General features: G+C 37.8%; 1 protein-coding gene across 6 annotated transcripts in view; it reads left to right on the top strand.

Moving 5' to 3' along the window:
- Nucleotides 1-24,610, top strand: part of CACNA2D1 (calcium voltage-gated channel auxiliary subunit alpha2delta 1) — a 434,905-nt gene that overhangs the window by 199,054 nt on the left and 211,241 nt on the right. For all 6 annotated transcript variants that reach the window (XM_075489919.1, XM_075489999.1, XM_075490084.1 and 3 more), the window contains exon 4: nt 473-532. In XM_075489919.1, coding sequence (XP_075346034.1) covers nt 473-532 — 60 coding nt within the window. The remainder of the gene's footprint in view (nt 1-472; nt 533-24,610) is intronic.

The following is a 24,610-nucleotide window of genomic DNA, read 5'->3' on the forward strand; positions in this document are numbered from 1 at the left end:
ATGGGTCACTAATAATCACAGGGGATGTCACTACTTCCTCTAATTGAAGCTAAATAATTTAATGGAGAAATAAATGTCCATAATGCAGTGCTTTAAGATTCTAATAAATACTTGTCATTGGATGGTAGATTAAACTAATACATATAAGGCAAGGTGATGTGTGTAAGGAGAAAGTATTTTCAGAAGGATATTGATGGATTTTGAACTTAACTAGAACTTCTTAAATGACATTGGAATGATGGTTAAGTTTTCTAACGCATGATTACAGTACTTAAAAAAGCAAATAATACAGGAAATAGCATTTTTGAAATGACATGGTGCATCTTTACTCAAATATACATAATTTTCAAGTAAGTGCAAAAAGCATAAATATATAGAGAAACGTGTATGAAGAAATCAAAACAGAAAGATTTTGCTATGTGATGAATCAGTAAAGACTAAAATGTATGTCCTCTCTCTCTTTGGTCTTCAGCGCCTCGCTAAAGAAGCAGAGAAGTACCAAGCATCACATCAGTGGAGGGATGAGTTTGGGGTAAGTTTCAGTTTTTCTCCTTTTAACCTTCTCAGATTTTTCCTCTTTGAAATGTTAACTATATTCTTACGAACACGTTGTTTATATATCCACCACAGAAGGAGTCATTGACTATGAATGGCATTTTATTTTATTCAGTAAACAGAGTCTCAGTCTGAGTGTCTAGAGAATAAAGTGGACTTTTCACTTCAGAAGCTCATAGAGAGCCTTGCAGACCCAGGGGTGTAGCTCCGAGGTGTACACAAGACATCTGTTTGTTTTGACTTACAAGGAATGATTACAGAGAAGACATCTGAGTGATGGTTACTACCAGTGAAAAGTGTGCTACTCCAAGCACTGAAGCACAGAATCACAGACAAGGTTTTTACAAGTTGTTTTTTGCTTGTGTGGTGGAAAAATGCAGGAAAAAGCTTAATACAGAAGGATTTGGGTATCTACATGACTGTCTATATTGGGAGCCATAGACTATTTTTTTAGCATCCTTTTCTATACTTTAATAACTGCATCTCTTCTCTTCAATATTCTAGTACTACTGAAAGAGACCCTAACCTGGTCAAACACTAAACTATCTTCTTCAATCATTTCAGACTGTACTGAAAAACAAGTGAGGTGATTGTAAAATGTACAACATTAATTCTTTATCAGCGCTCAAAATTAATATTGTGCTGCATGATTATAAGCCTGTTAATTTTAGGCTACAGTTTCCTGCTAAGTGTCAAAGTCATTTATTATGCCTTCATTACCTGTTCCTTCAGAAATAAAAGAAGATGGTGCTTTTATGTGATGCTGCTACAAACCTAGACTGTGTTTGCACATCCACTAGAATCATAGTGGCACACAGTTAAATGCACAATGGTTTTCTATAATGTCCTTTCTGACCCAGTGTTCCTCAGACACTTGGAGATCTGAAAACAAACAGACAAAAAAACCCCAAACCTAATGTCAGGCCAAATAATTCAGGTAGGAGTGACTGGCTTTTAGGAGTTCAAGGAGGGTCTGGACACAGCCTGAATGCTTTTAAGTGTGCTCTCTGCACAGGCACAGCTTCTAATACATGGTAAAATGCAGAATACGTATTCCATAGGGATGCAATAATGAGAATGCTACAGCGACCTTTTCTGCTAATCTGTCTCTGTTTTGAATAGAAAACAAAACCTGCAGGTTTGATGGACTCAGTGCAGAACCGTGTGAATGCAGTCAAATGCTCTTTCTAATCATTTTGCTTCTTACTGTACTCACTGGCATCACACCAACACCACCATCTCAGCTTTTGGTTTTCTTTTTGCCCTTTACTTGCAGTGGAAGTCAGTCACACCAGAGAGGCTTCTGGTCTTATCAGAATTCATTGCCAAGGAGAGATCTCGAAGTAATTTTGAAATGTGATTTTATATTAATGTTGTGGCTCAGGCAAAGACTATGGTCAGTATAAAAGAAAAAAAACTGCAGTTGGATTTATAATCAAGTAACTGCAAACCTAGCTTGTGCTCAGTTTTGAATTTGGATGAGAACAGTGTGCACCATATAATAACCTTGACATTAGGTTATGCAATTAAATTTCAAATAAATGTATTAAGCCTCTTATAATTTAATTTGTTCCATTTTTGCCAGAAGTAATCTTTCTTCTCTTCTGGCCTACTTTTCACAAAATGCCTGCTCAAATTAGTTTGCACACAGATCTTTCTGATAAACTTAATTTTCACTGGAAGATTCATTCTCCTAATGGCTTATGATGGAAAATAGAAGATATACTATAAAACTTTCTCAGGATGACGGTTCTTAAAGTACTTCTGATAGCATTATGAATGGTCTACATCATGCTATACGAGGTTTATTTCTTGTCCAGGCTTTCGGTTTGGGTGATGAAAGCCCTTCCAGCAGCATTGCACATGAGTCACTCTAGAAAGAAACTCTTTGGGACAATCTATTTCTGCTTCTAATGAGCTCACGATCAGCAATGTCCTTGACAGATTGCAGCTGAATAATAGCCTATGGACTTTTAAGGAGAAAATATCACAAACATTCCTTCTGGGGAAGTATATATGGGCTGACTTCAGTGGAACAAATCCAAAAGAGGAAGGGCAAAGAGGGCTGGCCGTAATATCGAGTTCTATACAGAGCTGCAAGGGATGTGTCAATCAAAAGACTGCCAGTGTGCCTGTTCTAACACCTTATTCAAACTATGAATGTTTATTGCACCGTTTGCAGCAAAAAAGCATGTAAACATTAAAGATTTTTAAAGATTTTATTTGCAGGTTAATGTTGCAGTATAATCAAAATTCAGCATCCTCAGAATGGTCTTTTGAAATTAGCTAGTACAGGGAAAAATCTTTGAGGATCCAGATTTGGTCCCACAGCCTCATTTTTGTTGTTTCAGCTTATAATTTCATGTAAAGGCTGTCAGAATTCTCTAAAGGACAGAATTTGCTTGCCTTTTAGAAAAAAAGTTGGGACTAAACCATTAATAGAAACACAAATCCACGTCTACTAACATCCCTTTTCCCTACTATTTGTAACTGAATTGAGAGTAGAATTTCTTCCAATATTTCTAGTACTAAGGTATATTATATTCCAGCTACTTCAAGAAGACCAAGCAAAGAAAAACAAAAGTGAAAATTTAAGTTTTCGCTTTTTGATAAATCATAGAATCATAGAATCATAGAATGGTTTGAGTTGGAAGGGACATTAAAGATCATCTAGTTCCAACCCCCCTGCCATGGGCAGGGACACCTTCCACTAGACCATGTTGCTCAAAGCCCCATCCAACCTGGCCTTAAACACTTCCAGGGATGGGGCATCCACAGCTTCTCTGGGAAACCTGTTCCAGTGTCTCACCACCCTCACAGTAAAGAACTTCTTCGTAATATCTAATCTAAATCTACCCTCTTTCAGTTTAAAACCATTACCCCTCATCCTACACTCCCTGATAAAGAGTCCCTCCCCATCTTTCCTGTAGGCCCCCTTTAAGTACTGGAAGGCTGCTATAAGGTCTCCCCAGAGCCTTCTCTTCCCCAGGCTGAACAACCTCAACTCTCTCAGCCTGTCCTCATAGGGGAGGTGCTCCAGCCCTCTGATCATCTTTGTGGCCCTCCTCTGGAGCTGCTCCAACAGGTCCATGTCTTTCTTATGCTGGGGGCCCCAGAGCTGAACACAGTACTGCAGGTGGGGTCTCACGAGAGCTGAGCAGAGGGGTAGAATCACCTCCCTCAACCTTCTGGCCGCACCTGATGCAGCCCAGGATGCAATTGGCTTTCTGAACTGCTAGCGCACATTGCTGGCTCATATTCAGTTTTTCATCCACCAATGCCCCCAAGTCCTTCTCCACAGGGCTGGTCTCAATCTACTCATTGCCCAGCCTGTATCCAATTTGGGATTGCCCCGACCCGCATGCAGGACCTTGCACTTGGCCTTAAACTTCACGAGGTTCACATGGGCCCACCTCTTTAGCCTATCAAGGTCCCTCTGGATGGCATCCCTTCCCTCTAGAGTATCAATCACACCACTCAGCTTGGAGTCATCCACAAACTTTCTGAGGGTGCACTCAATCCCACTGTCCATGTCCCTGACAAAGCTGTTAAATAATACTGGTCCCAATACAGACCCCTGAGGGACACCACTTGTCACTGGTCTCCACCTGGACATTGAGCCATTGACCGCAACTCTTTGAGTGCAACCATCCAGCCAATTCCTTATCCACCGAGTGGTCCACTCATCAAATCCACGTCTCTCCATTTTACAGAGAAGGATGTTTTGTGGGACAGTGTCAAATGTTTTGCACAAGTCCAGGTAGCTGGTGTCAGTCGCTCTTCCCTTCTCCACTGATGCTATAACCCCGTTGTAGAAGGCTACCAAATTTGCCAGGTGCAAATTGCCCTTAGTGAAGCCATGTTGGCTGTCTCAAATCACCTCCCTGTCCTCCATGTGCCTTAGCGTAGTTTCCAGGAGGATCCCCTCCATGATCTTGCCAGGATCAATGGTTAAAGGAATTTTTATCAAAGTTTAAGAATTTTCAAATTTTATTTTGTTTTTATCTGAAATAATATGTTCATATTTACAAAGCCAAAAATAGCCATGAACATAGAAATCTCAGACTGATATTAATTTGAACCTGGGAAGCTGTGACCCAGCAACTTAGTGAACAGCAAATATCTGGTGTTAGCTAAAGTATTCTCATATTCCTATCCTTCTGTCACCTTGCTAAATACACAGATTGACACTGGGGGCTATATGTATTCTTTTTGTTAATAAATTAATGCTTGTCAGGTGTATATTGAATGTCTTGAGCAAAAATAAAAATCTAAAATGAGTTAAGAGCATGTATCTTACATATTTACCATTAGTTTTTAGCTAAGTGACAGAAATAAAGATCATAATGGATTTTGGTATTTTGCATTGATAATTAAATATCAAAATAATTTTGGCAATTACTAAGTAATTTACTAAAAAGTGCAAAATGATTCAAAGGAATATTAATTAAGAATAATAATTAAGAATACTGAATGTCTTCTGAGTAAAAAAGGAAAAAAATCATTAATATGGGATTGTAATATGTTGTTTCCTGATTAAGCACAAAGTCAAAATATCTGAACTGCAGTTTACATCTACAGCCCTAAAATAATACTTACCTGTTAGAAAACTATTGAGTCTGTAGAGAATATTTGTGAAGTTTATGAAGACAAATCCAAAGCACTTAGCTTCAGGCAAATACAGAAATGCCATTCTCTGCTTCCTACTCCATCGGTATTGCCCAATTCCCTAGCTGCAGGTGCAGCTGGAGAAATAAAACCTACTTAAATGTTTTTAGATTAATGCAGTTACAAATCAGAGGTACAAACCAATATTTCTAAATGAAACAGCCTTGCCAGTTTGAATTTTCTTGTATGCTGCAGAGTGAAAGGAGGGTGGTTTTGACACTTGTGATGGTCCAATTAGTTTTCTGGCATAGAGATGCATGAAAAAAATTGTACGTGAATTGAAAGAAGGAGGGGAGAATTCTCTATTAAATAATTGCTGTTATTCCCTAAATGGCTCTTCTGCAATTACATTTGATACCACGTTTGATTGCCTTGCAATGGTTGGTTAACTAAAGCAATTTTGTTTCCAGTTGGGTTGCAATATTAATTGTACTTACACATGTATAAACATAAGGGATATCTCATTTGTATTTTAACAAGGGGAATCTTTATGGACGGCCTATTAGCATCCACTTATTTATGTGAATACTGAAACTCAGACTTTTAGGAATTAATTATCACATTAAAATGCCACATGAAAAGTCCTTTCAATATGCCTTATCTTTTAACCAATAGCGTCATTTTATATTCTTCTGTGTAAATGATGATTTTCTGAGTCCTGGTATTTCTGAGACAGAATTTGCTGTGATGATAATGTGTAAGCTGGTGTTTATGTACCAACTGGGCTTAAAAGTAAAGACAAAAGATCATGGAAATATTACTTTGGAATTATGATTTTTTTTTTCCTAGTACAAATATTGGCTGCATAAAACTCTAGTGAAAAGTTGCTCAGCAAAGAAATGGAAGATAAAAAGGATAACAGATAAAACAAGTCTCGCCTCACAAGAGCTGATCCAAGAGGTGGCTTGCAAGAGCAGAGCAGTAGTAGGCACCTCTCTGTGCCTGACGTGTCTTACAGATTGAAGATTTTCTGTAATTTATTGTGGATGCTAAAACATTGCATCTTAAAAGCCTCAACTGGAAAACAAACAAACAAAACATCAAACTTTCAGCTTTAATACTGCTTCGTTCTAAAGAGGCAGTTTAGTAAACATACGTTGTCTTTTGAAAGAGGGAAAAACTCTGTAAAGAAAACAAAGTAGAATACTTTTGCTGTCAGATCATCAGAGAGAGGATACAGCTCTCTTCCAGCTTGTACCTCTGATAGTCCTCTTGGGTGCAAAGAGCGTCTGGGGGAAATGATACTGTTTAGATTTGGCTCCAGATCTGGGGTACAGGGAACCGGTCCCCACAGGCGCAATGTAGGTGTGGGATCCCTTCCCAGTAAAGTCATACATACTTTATAAATTTGTGGAAGTTTTAACAATACTGACCACAGGCAAAGTGTCAAAGCTGTCTGTATCTTCACAAAATGCTCTGATCCAAACCCCAGTGAAATAAATCTTTCATTGATTTTGATTCATTTTGGATAAGGCCTCACGCTTCTAAAGCCTATGCGATTTGGGAAAAAAATATGCCGAATGATTGATTTAAATTGACAGGCAGATGGTCAAGGTTTTAGGGGGGATAATATTTTATTCTCTGAACGGCTGTGTGCCACCTTCTCTTCTGTGACATACAGTTTTCATTTGTGTATAATTTAAATTAAATGTGTCATATCTCACTGAAAGGAATGAAAACACCTTTTTTTCTGTCAGTGATGGTTTGCACTTTGACATCTTTCTACTCAGGGGACAGAGCTCTGTGGGTGCACTGGGAGTGGTAGGAAGGTGAGGTGCAAAGGAAGTAAGAATGAATCAATTTAAGTAAAATTGTGTGGGTTTAGGGGTTGTTCTGGTGTTTATTTGATGATTATCAAATCACTTATACCTTTTTGATTCATAAAAATGCACTGTGCGTATTGTAGGAACAGGCATTTCAGCAAGTTTTTCAATAGTGCTTTCTCAAAATGAGACAGGAGATACAGCAGTTACAGCATTTGAAGCACTCTCACCGTCCTTTCCTAGGATCTCCATAATTAGTAAGAAGAGATTCATCTTAATGTAGAAATTCACTGTGAACATGCCCATGCTGAAGCCTGTTTGGAGACATGTGAAATAGGCTTCGCCAGATGCGTGCAGAATTTGTCTGCCATTCCCTACCAGGAGCAGGATCCCACTGTCCACTTGTCCGTCCCCAGCATCCTGCCCCTGATGTTCGGATTCTTATTTTCACAAAGTCTCAGCAATGCCTTCTGGTTTACAGATTTCTAAGAGGCACTGGTTAGATTAAGAAATATGTCTTAAAGGCAAAAAAAAATCCAGGTCATTAGAAAACTTTTTAAGGGTAGTGCCTCTTGCTAGCTTGCCTGGACTTTTATAACTACTTAGACTCTCTCAGGTGAGTCTTTGAGTCTAGAAATCATTGACTTCCTCTAGAATCTGGGTTGCCATAAGAGAGTTCTTCCATGCTTTTGTTCTGTTATATGAGATCTAATGTGATCCTGTATAAGAATGACCCCAATATAAGTATTAGTGTGATTAATCATTTGAACACATTTATAATCACATTTGTAATCCTTGATTTATTTATTTTTTCACGCTTCAGGAATTTTAAACCAATTAGAAAGTTGATGAAGAAGATGGCAAACGGTAGCTTTACAATCAGAATCAAGATTATATATAAGCAGGGATTTTAAATGTGTAACTATAGAGGAGCTAGTTTTTCTGCTATATCTTTTGGTCTTTAGATTTTGGTTATTTATCATCTCTTAATATGCTTATATTGAGTATAGGAGTGTAACTTTATAATATAAATCATTGCAAGGATCTCATCTGGGCAGTGAAGTGCTTTGCTGGTAGGAACTTGCCAAAAAAGCTTTTAGAGTAAAGTGAAGAAACACCTTCAATCATTGTTGAATCTTTCAAGCATTCCATTTTATCTAAAAAATCAAATATGTTAAAAGACATCTAATACTCTTTTTACTTATTGACCAGGCAACTCATTTAAAAAATGTGCAGCTTCTGAAAAAGGGGTGGAGGGAAGGAGCTGGGAAAGAGAAAAAAAGAAAGAAAGGTGTGATTTCTCATTATTAAGACACCATACATATGCATTATCGCCTTCGTTTTGAATGAGTCTTTAATGTGCTTTCTGAACAAACATCTTATTGAAAGCAAGATGTACTATTGTACTTAAATTATTAACACCCCGTAGGTTCTTCAGTTTACAATAGAGAAGTACGATATGTTAAGGAAAGCTTTCTGCAGGCTGCTGTTGTGCATATTTTCTAAGAGTTCATTGAATTTGTAACACAGATGAAGCTAACTAGTTTTTTGATTTTACCTTTCACCTTCAAATTCAGTTGCTAATGTAAATCTGTGGTAGGTAATTCTTAGCATTGCTTTACTACCTTTGGGGAATCAGTAAAATCAATTAGAAATGGACTTCAAGGATGCTGTTTATTTTGTCTGTAAGCTTCTTTACCAAATATTTTCAGTTCAAAACTAACAGTATCTTTCTCCTTGATTCATTCTTGCCAGTATAACTAGGATCTAACTAGTTTCCTCTGTTTCCATCATCTAGGCAAACTCATTTCCCCCATTGCCCATCACATTCATGTTATCCTGACCCTGTTTTACATTGAATTTAGGAAATGCACCAAAGTTTTGGAAAAAGGAGTATTAACATACTTAATTCTGCTGGTTTTGAATTACTAATAGGAGGACAGAAGGTATTTTTTTTAATTAAAAGAAAAAAACCTGATTGAATATGCACAAAAGTTAATCAATGGAGTAAGGCAGTAACATTCAAGTACAGCTTTTCATAATGGAGGCAGACTTCTAAAAGATTGAGGAATTCAGAAAATATTACAAAGTTTTGATTCTTACTTCAGAGAAGGAATGCCATTCATAATAGCAAACCTTAGAGGTTTGTTTTTAAAAGCAAATTAGACCCAAAATATTTTTTAAATGTTTCCAGTCAAAAGGGGCAAATACTGGTAATACCTGGATACAGGCTTAGTACTGCACCTATTATTTCATATTAAAAATAGAGCCTTTCTGAAATTCTGAGATAAGTGGGTTGGATTTTTGGAGGTAGAGATATTTGTGCTTTTCTTCACTCCATTTCCTTCTATTTTTTCAAATGACAAAACCACAGGAGTCATGCAGGCCTTGATAGTGTACCTTGTTCTTTTGCCACGGGATTCCTCTAAGATTCTAGATGAAAATCCAGCTTGTCTTTGTCACAACTCATCATCTTTAGAAAGAGAAAAAGGAGTTAACATGGAAGTTGGAAGGTTTACGTAATTAAAAGTTTGTAGGCCTCAGAGATGTCATGAACTACCATGCCAAAAAAAAAAAAAAAAAAAAAAGCCTAATGGCTTAAGAAAATTAAAAAATATGGCATTTTCCAAACATTATGTATTTATACCACCAAGAAGCGATGTTCCAAGAAGAGTAGCTTGTGCAGTAGTTGAAAACAGAAAATGTTTGATGTCTGTACTATTTTGCAGTTGAAATACAATAGAAATTTTAAGCAGAGTTTCATTCTGCATAGAATTTAAAATGCTCTGGGAGTACTAGACAATGCTATTATTAAGAGCTGCATTTTGCTCAAGGGATTTGGGAATTCTTATCCTTCCATCCCCTGAGTATAGTGTAATTCTCATTAGAATTTAAACAAAAGGTGAAATTGTGGCTCTTTTATGTCCTAAAAATGATGATGTGTGATTCAAGTAGTGGCAGATATTTCCGTAGGCTTGCCACAAAGCAAGAGATGTGCATAACACAGAGCAGAGAGACTCTTCAAAATTAGCAGTATGCTAACATTCTTCTACATCATGCAAAGAAACACTAAAAAATTCTACCTGATTTGACCAGAAATGTGGGCTCTTAAGCATTTGTTTACTTTTCTCCAGTTCGTTTTTGCTATCAGCTATGAGCAAATTGGAACTGTATAAATAAATACACAAACAACTCTAGGTCTCATTGGAAGGACATTAGGATTTAGCAAGTCTTGAGAGCTCTAGGCCAACTCTATGACTGCCTGTAATTTATGTGTTTATGGAAAACACTATCGTTCTATTTTCATTTTCCCATTTGGTAGTCCCAAATTATACTGCACTGAAGCACTGTGTATTGTAACTGTCTTGAAAATATGAAGAATAAATATAAATATGACTAATCCAGAACAGACCTTTGCTTTTAAAAATGGATGAATAATCCCCGAAGAATAATTAATTCAGATAGGATTCTCTTCTTAGTCCTTTGGGCATTACCACTTCTCAAGAGAAGAACTTGAGTTTTGCATTTCTTAAGAGATACACATGGGAACAGTAAAACTAAGGAGCTTGGCTCTATTGATATTTTTCTGTGCTTGCACAAAATTCTGGTGTTTTCTCCTGATAAAATTTTTTATGCTTTGTGTGTGATTTTTTTCCACCTAAAAAGTGAAGGAAGACTTCCAGCAAAAGTTTGCTACCAGACTGAATGATTCTATATAGGCCAGTTTAACTTCATCTAATTTGCTATGGGTATAGTAGTTTAAATGACTTCTAGACTTAAAGTATTCTAAAATACTCACTGAGGAAGTATGCAGTCTTGCCATAGCACTTCCCCACCTTTCAGATAGAACATTTTAGTTTTATTTTACTAGTATATGCAGGTATTTTGTGCTAGGGTTGTGTTACTGTGGCAAAAGGTGGGTTTTTTCCTTTTGGTGAGCGATACCTGCAGAAAAAAACACAGGCTGGATTAAGACTGAAGTCTTTTAAAAAAATATTATCAATACATTTGTTAATCACAAGTGATAGTTGTTGCCATTTCTTCTGCTGACAGCTGACTTGGAAAGAGATTCTTTTCCTTATCATAGGGGAGCACAGGATATAGGAGATTTAATTCCAAACACTTCCAGTCTCTCTCTTGGTCTCTCTCTCCCCCTCCCGCAATGCAGTTCTGCCTCAAAGCTTTCCTTCAACTGGATACCATTCATAAAGTTTGGTAGTGGGGAAAACACAGTTAGCCCTGGCACAGCTTCCGTATGACACTACAAAGCAACACTCTTACGTACAGTCTTCTTTGGGTAAGACAAGACATTTATGAAACAGATCTGTAAAGATTTGCTGATATTAACATAAGCCTTTCAGGTAATTTAAGTCATGTTTTGAGATTCTGCATTCAAAGTGGAGAGTTGCTGTTTAAATGTATGAGTGGTAAAAAGGAAAACTGGTGGATAACGCAGGAGGTGAGGATCACAGATAGTTCTTGAGTAGAGCCTGGGACTTGCCTAAAGCCATAGCTGATTCGGCACTTTTTAACTCCTGCAAAGCGCAGGGTAGGGAGCAAAAGGCAGAGAGCCAGCAATGCCGGCCTGACTACTAGGAAAGGTTTCTGTAGGTGAAGTGACGCTATGGAAGCAGAAGCAATCTCGAATCTGTATGTTTTCCTGTGCTTAACGCATTCTTGTTAATGCATATTTCATGCACAGAAGGGGATGGAGTCTTAATTCTGCCTCCCTGAGGCATTTCTCTAAGAAATAAATTAAAGATTGGAATTTGACTACATTTCTAAAGCTTACATCTCTAAATCTATACTGTTGAATAAAACAAATCTGTGGACCTGTTTTATTGTGGCACAGATTGTCAGTGTTCAAACTAAACTTGGTCTTGTGACTTCTCTTGGCGATATCTAGGAGGCTCTAAGTCATATGTGCGTGCCTGTTTGCGTACTTTTCTGCTCAAAATTTCTGAAATGATGTGAAGAAAGCAATGCAGCTTAGACAATAATATTTTCAAGGTATGAAACTAGGGAGTTCGCATGCTTCAGGTGCTACATCAGTTATATCAAGGCATGTAAGAGTATTTGAGGGTATAAAACCTGTTGAGGTAACATTGGAGGCATGCAGAAAGTGAGACAGGGTATAACCTCGTATAGGCTTGCCTGCACAGTCAGTTGAGAATGGTTCCTGGTGCACGCTATGCCACAGAACGTGTCTGGACATTGCTTAGGTGTCTAGGGGCAGCTGTAAGAAGCACAATAGGGATGAACAGCAGTCTGTGTTCACGATTGATCTGTGTTTTATTTTGAAACACAGACATCGTACTCTCCATGGAGAATAAAGCGTGCTCTATCCTAAAAAGTACCATGGTTACAGATCAGTAAACAGCCTGTGTGAAGAATAAACACCAAGAGGAAATGCTGTTCAAGAGAAAACAAATTTTCTTTAGAGCAATAGATATATAGCAGCTATGGATAAATTTAGCTTGAAAATTGGAAGAGGGAATGTCGAAGGAAAAATCCATCAGTTTAATGAGTTTCTCGGACATTCTACAACGTCCAAAGCTGCCAAACAGCAGTAGGGCAAATATCCCACTATTTTTATGAAAAGAATAGTTATATTATGAATTATGCTATGATTATGAATTATGCATACTGCTTTTATGAACAAGAACTATGACATGGACAGCAAGACTGGATTTCCTTTGCAGATTCATAGGTTTTGCTGACACAAGAATAGTTCACTGAAGTGGTTACATGTACTAGTAAGAGGAGAGCAGTGCAAATCCATACATCTAATTGAACTTGGGGTATGTTTGTCAGGAGTAGGATGCACTTAAATCAGTTCATTCACCTCCTCATGTCATCTATATATTGATAAGGAAATATTAAAAGAAATGCAACTGAATATCTGTGTGTGAGAGCTCTGCAGTACTATATTTGCAAGTGTTTTAAAGGCTTTAATAAGAAACAGATCAAATTGTTTTCTTGATTGCTTCAAGATAACAAGAGTTAAAGCTTACACATTTCTGAGATATTAGATATGCTTCTCCCTATTTCTCAAGTGTTCATAAGCAAGGTTGAGGTGATATTTTAAGAATCAGACAAGGTATAAGCTTAAACTAGTCCTAGTTAAATAGGTGGGAGGTATGTATATGCATATATCAATTGTATAAATTTTTCTCTGTGTGTATACTCGTACATGTATTTATATATGTATCCACATGCATATATGCACAAAAAGATCCTTGAATAGTGTGTGTGTATTTATGTCTATAAACAGGTGCACACTGTTAGGTGAATCTCTGTTTTGCGGGTCTGCAAGGGACTCAAGCTAGTGGCTCAGGTACTTTGAGAACACAAGCAGTTAAACTGGTACGTGGCTGTGCTTGTGAAATGTCACCTCTGTCATGTTTTAAAGACCAGGTATAGTCTTTAAATGAGCAGAAATGAACACACAAGCAGAGAAAACATAATAGGTAGTTTCAGCGAGTTCAGTATGAACATCGTCTTTGTGGAGCACGGCGGGAAAGGGGTCCTGGCCCTTGGGCTCAGTTTGCACAACTGGCTGATGCTTACTCTGCGCTGGTATCCGTGGTATGCCTATGGCTGTTATTTTCAATTCTTTGTGTCCAAATAGCATACAGACTGTGCTGCTCTCATCAGAATAGTGGGCTTTAGCATAATGCTGATAAAGTGTCTTAGATCACAGCATAAGCGTTTAGAGGTATTTGCAGTACAAGACCTGCTGAAATAGTTTTGGAGGACTTTCCCAGGCAAAGAGTAGCTAAGTTAGGATGGTTTCTGCTCATATCGTTTTCTGGAGCTGTGAGAGTTATCAGCCCATCGTATTCAGTAAACTTCCTAAAGTAAAACCAAACCAAACCAAACCAAACCAGTCTTTGGCAAGGCGGATAGCAAAGTTTGTACCCTGAACCGTGTGAAAAGGAGAAGGGGGCAGGGAAGGGAGAGGAAAGAGGCCCAGGAAGTTTGGGCTGTTGTCAAAGAGGTCATTGATGGGAAAGGTTTGGGAATGACTGCTTTGCTGCAATTGCCTCCTGCCTTTCTCCCCAGTTTTCACCTCTGTGTCTTTTCTGGATGCAAACATGGCATCATCCTTGGCAAGGCACTTCACCCTTTTTTGCAGCATCCCTTCTTCTTTCCTCTTCAGCCCAAGTTTCCCACCTTCCGTTATCCCTTCTTAAACACTTGTCGTTCCTTCATCTTTGGTTTTCTGAAGTCTCAGTTCACGCTTCTGTAATACCGGATGATGGTGCTGTTGAGACCTGAGCTGAGATAGTCCTCAAGCATCACAGGATAAATGTTGAGAAAAAATGATGCATTTCTTTGAAATCAAATCTATTTAATATATTCTTTCCAATTTACTTCATACTCTTTTCTTCATTAGGTTCTTCCAGTGTTAAGCTCTTTTTTTTGGTAACCTTTTTGGTTAGGTATGCAGGAGCCTTTCTGACTGCCTGTCTTTATCATCAAGTACCTGTCTTAATTTCACAATAGATAGCTATTTCTCTTGTTTAAAATTTCTCACATTGGCTCTTTCCTCACATCTTCTGTTATTTGTCCATCTGTCCACCCTGAATTTTCAAAAAGAGACGAATTTCAAAGAAGTGCTGAACAGTACAAGAATTTTAAAGTTAATTATACAAAGTGTAGGGGCCCAAGTCTATATGTGTTACCAGGGATTCTGGTGGGAGTGCTAAAATGCTGTGAACTTCAATAATTCTCTGCCTAGAATAAGAGTTATATATATTAGATTTAAAGTATTTTTGAAATTGTGTGCAATTTCTGAACTAGGAAGGTGTGCAAATTCAGAACTAGCTGATTCCTTCTCCGAGCTGTTAAAACCCAGGACTGTTCTGACTGCTGCCCCTGGGCAGAATTAGGGAGAGTCAGAAGAAACAGGCAAAACGGGAACATTAAATCAGAAGTGGTCACCGAGATCCAGGCTTGCTGCTCATGCTGCTGGGAGCATGTATTCAGGCTTGGGCTAAAACAGGTTTTAAGGAAGAGAACGTTCTTCCAAGGAGGCATTGCTGTTCTCTCCACCCTGCTGACAGCCAGCAGCTGCCAGTCTGACTTTCCAAGGTTTTGGTATAGTCCAAGCAGGCTTTGGCTACATTTTAGTGCCCTTGCAATCTACATTTTACTGCCCAGTGCAGTAAAATGTATAGCTGGCAGCTTTGCCTGTGCTTAGTCTGGCTCTGAGGGCATGGGGGCATTTTTGGTAGAAATGACTACATTTAAATAGACGGGAAATAATATCTGATGTTATTACAACTCGGTTTTTAAAGTTTATTATCCAGCAGTGAGTGGAAGCAGGCAATGTGGGTGGCTTTTTTTTTTTTTTTTTTTTTGTAAGTATGGAAATCAGTCTGGGGAAAAATGCTGGCACAGATATTCCAAAACCTCTTTCCAATTAAAGAAAAAAAAAAAAAGAAAGGACAAGAAGTACAAAACAGAAAAACAAACAAACAAACAAGCAAACAAACAACCCACAGCTTCTGTTCTTCATCAAGAGGATGCAGCTGGAGTCAGATTAAAGCTGCCATGGACTTAACTGGGTGATCTGAGTTTACAAAATAACATTGTCAGTTTTGTAAGTAAAATAAAATGGTAGAGAGCAAATGAAGTATCAAGGTGCTGATATTGGTTTACTTCAGTTCTTTAAGGCAGAAAATGGTTATTTTAAGTATTTTAAACATTTTTATTCTAGTTCATCTGCAAAATTCCCATTACCTAATACTAATCTTCTGTTATGTCAGAAGGTACGATATGAGTGATGGCTGAACTTTGGGTGAAATGATAGTAAGCAAAGACAACTACCATTATTTACTTAAAATTTGGGTTAGGCTGAGAAAAGAATTTTAGAAAGTGGCTACAGGAGGGTTAGAAAAAGCTGGGAAGACAGGGGAAGGCGCACATGCAGTCAGTAGCTAGGTCGGGCAGCAGCGAGGGCCGGAGCTGGAGGTGACCCAGCACAGGCCGTGCCCTCACCGACGGGTGCAGTCCCGCGGGGCTGACCGGGGTGGGCAGAGCTGGGTGCTGGTAACAGGGTCCATTGATGGTTCCAGGCGTGGCAAGTGAAGAACGAAATCCGGGGTCCATCTAGGGGCTACCATCAGAAGGAAAAGGGGATGAGGCCAAGGAGTGAGATGAGCTGGAGCTGAGCTGCAGCGTGCGTCCGAGGGGCTGTCGTAGGGCAGAGGTCCATTAGGACATGGGGCCAGAGGCGCCATGGGGCAGGGAGGCCCCGGGGTGCAGCTCAGCGCCAGGCAGGCTCGTAAGGGCCTGCAGCACCCGGGGAGACTCCTTGTCCATAAGTGTTAGCAAATATTGGGTCCTAACTGCTCGTACCATTACAGAATGTCTATAGGATATAATTAGTTCTTATCCCTATTTTACTGAAAGAGAAAAGATTAAAAAAAAAAAAAAAAAAAAGGATTTCTCCAAAGGGAAAAAAAAAGAAGACCACAGCCAGGTTTAAAAAGATACAATCCTTGTTTCTGGTTCTATGCACAATTCCAGATTAATTGCCAAACAAAAATATGAAATAAGCCATAATGTATTTTAGTGACATCAGTTTCTAATCTTGATTGTTTTTCTTTATATAAACTTGTGTTTGAGCATCTTCCTTTTTACTATTACTACTTTTACTATTTCTTTCTCAATTTTTACTGTTAGAAGTTAATTTACCTAAGTTATATGAAAACACAAGAAGAATCTGGTTTTGGTTTTGTTTGGGTTTTTTCCCCTCCTGCTTGTATCCTGGACTGTTCTGTTTTGTTTAGTACTGAACTATTGGAACATCTTCCGAAAAAGCACTGAAGGATCATTGATTCCATGCTAGCATCTGGTTTCCTTTATTTCTGTTTGTCCCCTGTTTTCAAAGAACATTTTTTTTTTTGGTAGTTTTTACCTGTGTTTCATATTACTCAGGCAAAAAGCAGAAACAAGAAAGACCCCTCTACTATCTCTAGAAAATGGCAGGACTGGATGGTGAAAAGAAGTCATATCGTTTCACTATTAAAATAAGAATATTAAGTCTTTTTCAATTGCATAGTTCGCTGTCAAGAGATGTATGAGATTGACCAACCTGATCTCCTTCTACGACAAGGTGACCCGCCTAGTGGATGAGGGGAAGGCTGTGGATGTTGTCTACCTAGACTTTAGTAAAGCCTTTGACACCATTTCCCACAGCATTCTCCTGGAGAAACTGGCTGCTCATGGCTTGGACGGGTGTACTCTTCGCTGGCTGGATGGCCGGGCCCAAAGAGTGGTGGCGAATGGAGTTAAATCCAGTTGGCAGCCAGTCACAAGTGGTGTTCCCCAGGGCTCAGTATTGGGGCCAGTCTTGTTTAATATCTTTATCAATGATCTGGACGAAGGGATCGAGTGCACCCTCAGCAAATTTGCAGATGACACCAAGTTGTGTGGGAGTGTTGATCTGCTTGAGGGCAGGAACGCTCTGCAGAGGGATCTGGACAGGCTGGATTGATGGGCCAAGGTCAACTGTATGATGTTTAACAAGGCCAAGTGCAAGGTCCTGCTCTTCGGTCACAACAACCCCATGCAACGCTACAGACTTGGGGAAGAGTGGCTGGAAAGCTGCCTGGCAGAGAAGGACCTGGGAGTGTTGGTTGACACCCGCCTGAATATGAGTCAGCAGTGTGCCCAGGTGGCCAAGAAGGCCAATGGCATCCTGGCTTGTATCAAAAATAGCGTGGCCAGCAGGAGTAGGGAAGTGATCGTGCCCCTGTACTCAGCACTGGTGAGGCCGTACCTCGAATGCTGTGTTCAGTTTTGGGCCCCCCACTACAAGAGAGACATTGAGGTGCTGGAGCGTGTCCAGAGAAGGGCAACGAAGCTGGTGAAGGGTCTGGAGCAGAAGTCTTATGAGGAGCGGCTGAGGGAGCTGGGACTGTTTAGCCTGGAGAAAAGGAGGCTGAGGGGAGACCTTATCACTCTCTACAATTACCTGAAAGGAGGTTGTAGCGAGGTGGGGGTCGGTCTCGTCTCCCAGGTAACAAGCGATAGGACGAGAGGAAATGGCCTCAAGTTGCACCAGGGGAGGTTTAGACTGGATATTAGGAAAAATTTCTTCACCCAAAGGATGGTCAAGCATTGGAACAGGCTGCCCAGAGAGGTGGTGGAGTCACCATCCCTGGAGGAGTTAAAAAAATGTGTAGACGTGGCACTTTGGGACATGGTTTAGTAGGCATGGAGGTGTTGGGTTGACAGTTGGGCTAGGCTATCTTAGAGGTCCTTTCCAACCTTAATGATTCTATGATTGTATGAGATTCCCTGAAATAAAGCAGCTTGCGGTTGTGACAGTGCAAACACTCATCCAAACACCTACCCTGCTGTCATATCTGAACCAGCTTATTCAAAAGTTCGGGTGTCTCTGTATTTCTTTGTAGTTTGTGGCATAAGCATCAAATACATGGCGAGTGAAAACCCCTGTTGTGGCCCATGGAAGAAAACACAAATAATTTTTTATTTAGTGCAGTTCTTAAGATAGAGAATGAGAAACGTAATAGCAAGATGTTGATACACCTCTTAAATCTTCCTACTCTTCTGCATGAATTCTAGCATTCCAGTGTAATATATCCAATAATTAAGAAGAAAAGTAATTATCTTTTAATTATTTTTATATGGTGCTTTTGCTTGTAGTGATTAACTGGAAAAGTCGTCATCATTTTATGTTAAATAGTAAAATGAATGACATTTTCCAGCTGCTGGCTTGTCTCATGCTACTGAACACTGAAATAAGGTGTACTCGTGGACCTTTGCTTTATTGCAGTGATTGAGTGCAAGACATGCACAAAACGGATGTAAAAGCTGAATAATTAAATTATGATTTCTTCTGTTCTTTATTAATTAGGTGAGCATGGGATAGTTCTTAATGCCTGCTAACTGCTGTCCACACTTGCTTTCCTTCTAAGACATCAGGGATCTAGCAAAATCATTTAAAGTAGAATCTTAACAAAGCGGGTAAGATTTATCTTTGTAAGAGGCCCATTAAAATATTTAACAGTCAATGTGCCAGACACATTTGTTATATGCGTGAACCAAAGCCATCTGAAAAGAAGACATGGCCTGACATGTTTTGAACTTTTATTACCTTTGGAAAGGTACTTTTCACAGTTAGGAGGAAATGGAGAGATTTGGTTGTTTTTTCTTATTTTCATGCAAATTGCATAAGACAAGTTACAGCAATTGCTTTTTTGTATGTTATAACTCCGTGGTTTTTTGTGATTTATTGTGGTTTATTCAGTCACACCTTAAGTGATTGAATAAACCAAATGAAGAAATGATACAGACAGGGAAAGAAAACAAATACTTTTAAAAAATTTATTTGAGATCATTAACTTCACAGGTCAGTGTCAGCTATGTAAGATGTGATCCAAAGTTTGGATGATAATTTCATAATTTATATATGAAAATTCATTTTTCCTGTTAGATGGTATTGTAATACTAAGGAAAAAATAGTGTGTGTTTAATTTCCCTGCAGAAATACAAGCTGTAATCTCTTTGTATTTAATTTTTACACATGGAAAAAAGAGGAAAGAAAGAGATGTATAAAACCCTCTGCTGCTGCAGTTTAAGGAAAACTATGCAAAATGTAGGCATTTTTCTATGCCAGTGAGATTCTTAAAAGACATTAATGTTAACAAAAGACAAAAAAGACCAAAATTCTAATGCTTAGAATTTAGTTACAGTGACTTTGTGTAATATATTCCTTGCCATATACTATTTCTTTGTGAAGAGAGAAATAGAGAAGAAAATTAAATAGAGGAGGAAATTTCTGTTTCTGTGGAACTGCTTCAACCATTGGATATATTCTCAAAGCATATGTATGTACGTAAAAATAAAAATTAGTCTTACATTTTTTCATCTTTCTTTTCAAAGCATTTTTTAGAAAGTAAGATGAAAATATGTTTTGTTGTAATTGATATTCCATGGAAAGCAATGTTTATCAGAATTAAATCTCTAAGTTTTCTGTGAAAATTTAGAGAGGAGGATGAAAGAAACATTGTTTTGATAATATTGATTTGGTTTTGTTTGGTATAATTTCAGTAGGGAAATTATTTTTACATTTTTGCTAACTTTTGTATTATATACAGATTGTTATATATTATATTCAGTAACTTAATAAAATACTCTGAAGGGATCAAACCACAAATTCAAATGAATTAATTTGTCTGGAGCCAAACATATATGGAAATAATGTGGTTCCTTTTTTTTTTCTTAATTTCTTGCCAAAACAGACATATTCATAAGCAAATTTTGTCCTTGTGTTTAAATTCTTTGCCTTCATAGTCTTTAAGATCACATGATGGTTCCCAGACTTCTGAAAATTAATCCAATGATCTATCCACTCATTATATTGTCAAGTTCAAGAATAATTACCAGCACTGATAATTCTAAATTCCTGCAACATTTTGCAAATACCTACGACTTATTTTTTTCCCTAGCATTATTTGTTGTTTTAATGTCATTAACTGTTGTGCAATTCCCAAAGAAGTAGAAACTTAAATGGTGGGTTTAAAACACAGTGTGCAGCCTTTGAATAAAAGTTCAAAGAAGGTATTCTAGTCTAAAAAAATATGCTTTTTGTATCTGACCTATTGTGTCAATGGATTTCCACTAGCTGCAGCACAAGCTTCATGACATTGCTTGTGGATAAGTTTGTTAGACTTATGTTGGATATATTTAGATTATTTTCATGATAGAAGTGTGGAACTTAAAGGGAGAATAACATAATTTATAGAATAATAGTGTCCATTTTACTGTCAGAAGTAAACAAAACTCTTTAAGAGTATGCTCTGCATTTTATATAGTTGATCATAATTACTTAAATAGAGAAGTTATAATTGAGTTACTTATGGCCATCAATTGTTTAATACATTACAAAGCCAGAGGGATTAAAAGAGTTTAAATTTACTTGTGTAATAGTGGCAGTCATGGGTTGTGGAGTTCACTTTTGTGTAGTCCATTCTTTATACATTTTATCTTACCTGGCTATCATCTGATGAAAAAGCAAGCAGTAGGCGAATCGAGGTGTCTCCACCAAAAGTCCTCATCTCCTGCCGTGATCTATCAGCATTTTTCGTTATTTGTGGCTCTGCTCAGCACTAATTAGTTCTATCAGCTTCTGATTGACTCCAAGTGTGGGCTAAATGAACACAAATCTGTATGCAAAAAGTGATAGAAATATCATTTTAAAAATAGACACAAGCATTTATCCCCAGGTTCTAGGTTCTGGAGTTTGAGATGATGAAGGTCCGGAGACATATGCTAGGGCCTGCTGACCTCAGTGCACAGCTGGGTTTGGATAAGCCTTGGAATATACCCGATGTCTTCAGTCACAGTTATGGATCACTGAGAAGCTAGACTCCTGAGTTTTTACTCCACTATGGTGTCATATGCCTAACGTTTGATTCCTTGTAAATATTTTGTAACCACTGATTGCAACATTCCTAAACATGATCTTATTTGTTGGCTCTAACGAATAGAACACAGTAACAATGTAACAAATGTAAACTTATTTTCCTTAGGACAAATTGTATTATAGGTTTGCCCATTACGTGGTAAAAAATAATTTCCTCAAAGGTTTTTGCAGAGTTGTTGGAGTTGGAGAAGTGGCAGGTTTTCTATATTCAGTTATGATAGTGCAAGAGATGCAGCCTAGTTCATTACAACCTAGCACCCACATAAGAATTCAGAATGCCAATTTCCTGTGAATCCAATTTAAACTCATGTCCGAATTGTTTAACTAGGCTCCTGTACTGTACTGGTTCCAGTATTTACAATCTAGATAATATGCAATAAGTTTAGACAATTTTTTCTTTATTATTATTTATTTTATTCTTATGTTTTTTCATCAGCTAAAGAAAGTAATGCTGAATAAATTAAAATAAACATACTTTCCTGTTTTAATTAAACAGATCGGATAGTGTGATATAGAGGTTAATTAGCTGCTAACAAATTAATTTCATTTTCCCACCTGGAAATCTGCTTTGTAATCAATTGCATTTTGCCTCATAAAAAGAAGCCATTCGCAGTTGCTTGTACTTTGAGGAAGTTACTGTGATGAGAAGATTAGCAGTTTCCTGAACCTTTTGGAAGAATATATTTACCAAAATTAAAAAGGATTTAAAAGATTTTTGTCTCGCAGGGTTGTCTCTGGCTACCTTGCTTTTGACTTAGAAGACTGGAGGAGGAATATAGAAGATGGTTATTTGTATCTCTTTATGTATGTAGCCCGTACTTTTAAACTCAGTAACTCCAGAAGAGTCTCCTTTTCATTTTCTTTCCTGTTCATTTGTGATATGTGCAACTACATAAAATCCTAGATTTTTTTGTCATTCTTTCAGTAGATGGTAAGAATATTGAGGAAGGTTTGGCTGGAGCAGAAGAAGAAGGAGAAGTTTTTGAATTGTTACCTTTTGTTATCCACCTACTAGGGTAGGCCAGAGACATATTATCAATCTTTCTTCTACTTGAATGGGAGTGGATATTGATTTTTGGTGTTTGTATCCATTGGCACTATAGTAATGTTATTTTTTACTTTCTATTCGTAACATGAAACATATGTCCATACTGGGCTTGTTCCAGAGTCTGTGTGGTTGACTTCAATGAGTTTCGGCTCAGACTGATATAAAATGGTTTGAAAAAGTCTTTGGAACATAGCGTGGACTGAAGTGAGTTGCGTGCAAAGTTGATGGCATTTGCTACGCTGCCTCTATATCATATTCGTCTTCCAAAAAAACCCATCCACAAAGTTTGACATTGCAAAGTAGTAATTTAAAAAAATTTGTAAAGGGTACTAAAGCCATTTCAACACTGTTTTCAAGTGGCTGCAGGATTAGGCAATCGAGTAATCAACTCCTAAAATAAAGGGGATGATAGAAGAGCACAAGCTTCTTATCCTGCCCCACTGGTTACTACTGATATAGTTTGCATCAGGGATCTTGCCACTGGTTCTTTGAATCCTCAGCATAAAGAGATTTGGAGCTGAAGCTTTGTTAATGCCTATAGCCTTATTTTTGTCACATAGAGCTGTTAGTAAAACAGTTATTCTTGTATATTCTGGTTATTCTGACTGAATATTCTTACTGAAGAGAATTCAGTAAGAATATTCCCTTTCAAAGGTGGAAATAACTGCCTATCCCAAGAGTTTTTCTCCATAGGCTTACCTTAGATGTGGGACTCCTGGCTGGTAGTTTAGCTACTGGGTACACATAGGATGGAAGTAAGCAAATAATGCATAGTGTTTCTAAAATTAATTGGTGCTTTTTACTTGAGAGAAAACCAGAACCAAAATACGCAAATAGATTGCAGACTGCCAGAAAAACAGCAGTCTTTCCCAATAGAAAGCCTGTTTCTCTGTTTCTCCTCTCCCATTAAAGTCTACAGGGGAAATTAAATTTTCAGAAATGACAGATTTCTCCATCTGCTCAGTACAGGCAACTTTCCTCACTTTGATCTGCTGAAAATAAATAAATAAGTATAAAATCTAATAGCTTTGAAGCTTAAATCCTGCTGTCAATGGATGCCCTGATCCTTCTTCCCAAGTTATTGTAGACTTGTGGTGCTTACCTTACTAAACTTACCTCTTCTCTGAAAAAGTGAACAAAACAATTCTTTATGGAAATGTTTAATTTATTGTCTAGGACGTTTAGGTTTAATTAGAGTACTGTTCTGTTCTGTAGCCTGTTACTGTCGGTATCTGTTGTGTCAGGGTTTCAGTTCAACATGAAAGTGAGCAGTAACAGAAGGTAAAAGCTTGCACAGCCAACTGGAAACACATAGCCTGATAGTCTTAGGTACAGGTAACCTTGTATTAACCTGACCAATATTTATTAGAAAGAGAAATATACTCTGTGACAATTCTATTCTTATGAACAAAGTCTTCCGTTTGAATTAGTCTTGGTAGGCTTGGAGGCACTACCAGCTTGAGAGTTGGTCTTTCCATTTTGTAGGTACATACAAGTTCCCATTCACCAAATGTTGTACCAGTGTGAAGATGGTTGATGAATATAACAAGAAAAAAGTCTTCCATTGCAGGAGTGTTGCAGCAGAATTCTGAAAGGCTAAAAGTGTAAAATTAGGTGCTTTTGGCATCTGTCCCCGTATACAGTCACTATGATGTGTTGAATTGTAGCTGTAGTGTAGTACATGGTTAATGTTTGCATATACTCTTGCATAGTGATGCTTCTGGTTTTACTGTAGATCAAAATATTATTCTTTAAGAGACATTTCCAGTTTGACTAACTAAAACGACAGTCATTCTGTGATATAATCAACTATACCAGAGAGTAATATCAATATTATTTTTCATCATTAAATCTTCAGTCACTAATTCTTCATTCCTGCATGAAGTATTTGGCTTTTGATGTTTTGCAAAAAAAAAAAAGCTTAATTGGTTGCCATATTTGTTTTGTTTAGTCCACCAGTTGCACTAAAAAAATAAAATTAAAAAAAAGATTCCCCAAAGTTAAAAACAATTCACAATGAAAAATACTAGTCCTTACCAGGAGGCAATTTAATAAAATTCCATTGTTATATTACCAATTATCTGCACGTCCAACAGAGATTGCCTTCTGATC

This window comes from Mycteria americana, chromosome 1 (genome assembly GCF_035582795.1).
Source record: "Mycteria americana isolate JAX WOST 10 ecotype Jacksonville Zoo and Gardens chromosome 1, USCA_MyAme_1.0, whole genome shotgun sequence".
Taxonomy (NCBI): domain Eukaryota; kingdom Metazoa; phylum Chordata; class Aves; order Ciconiiformes; family Ciconiidae; genus Mycteria; species Mycteria americana.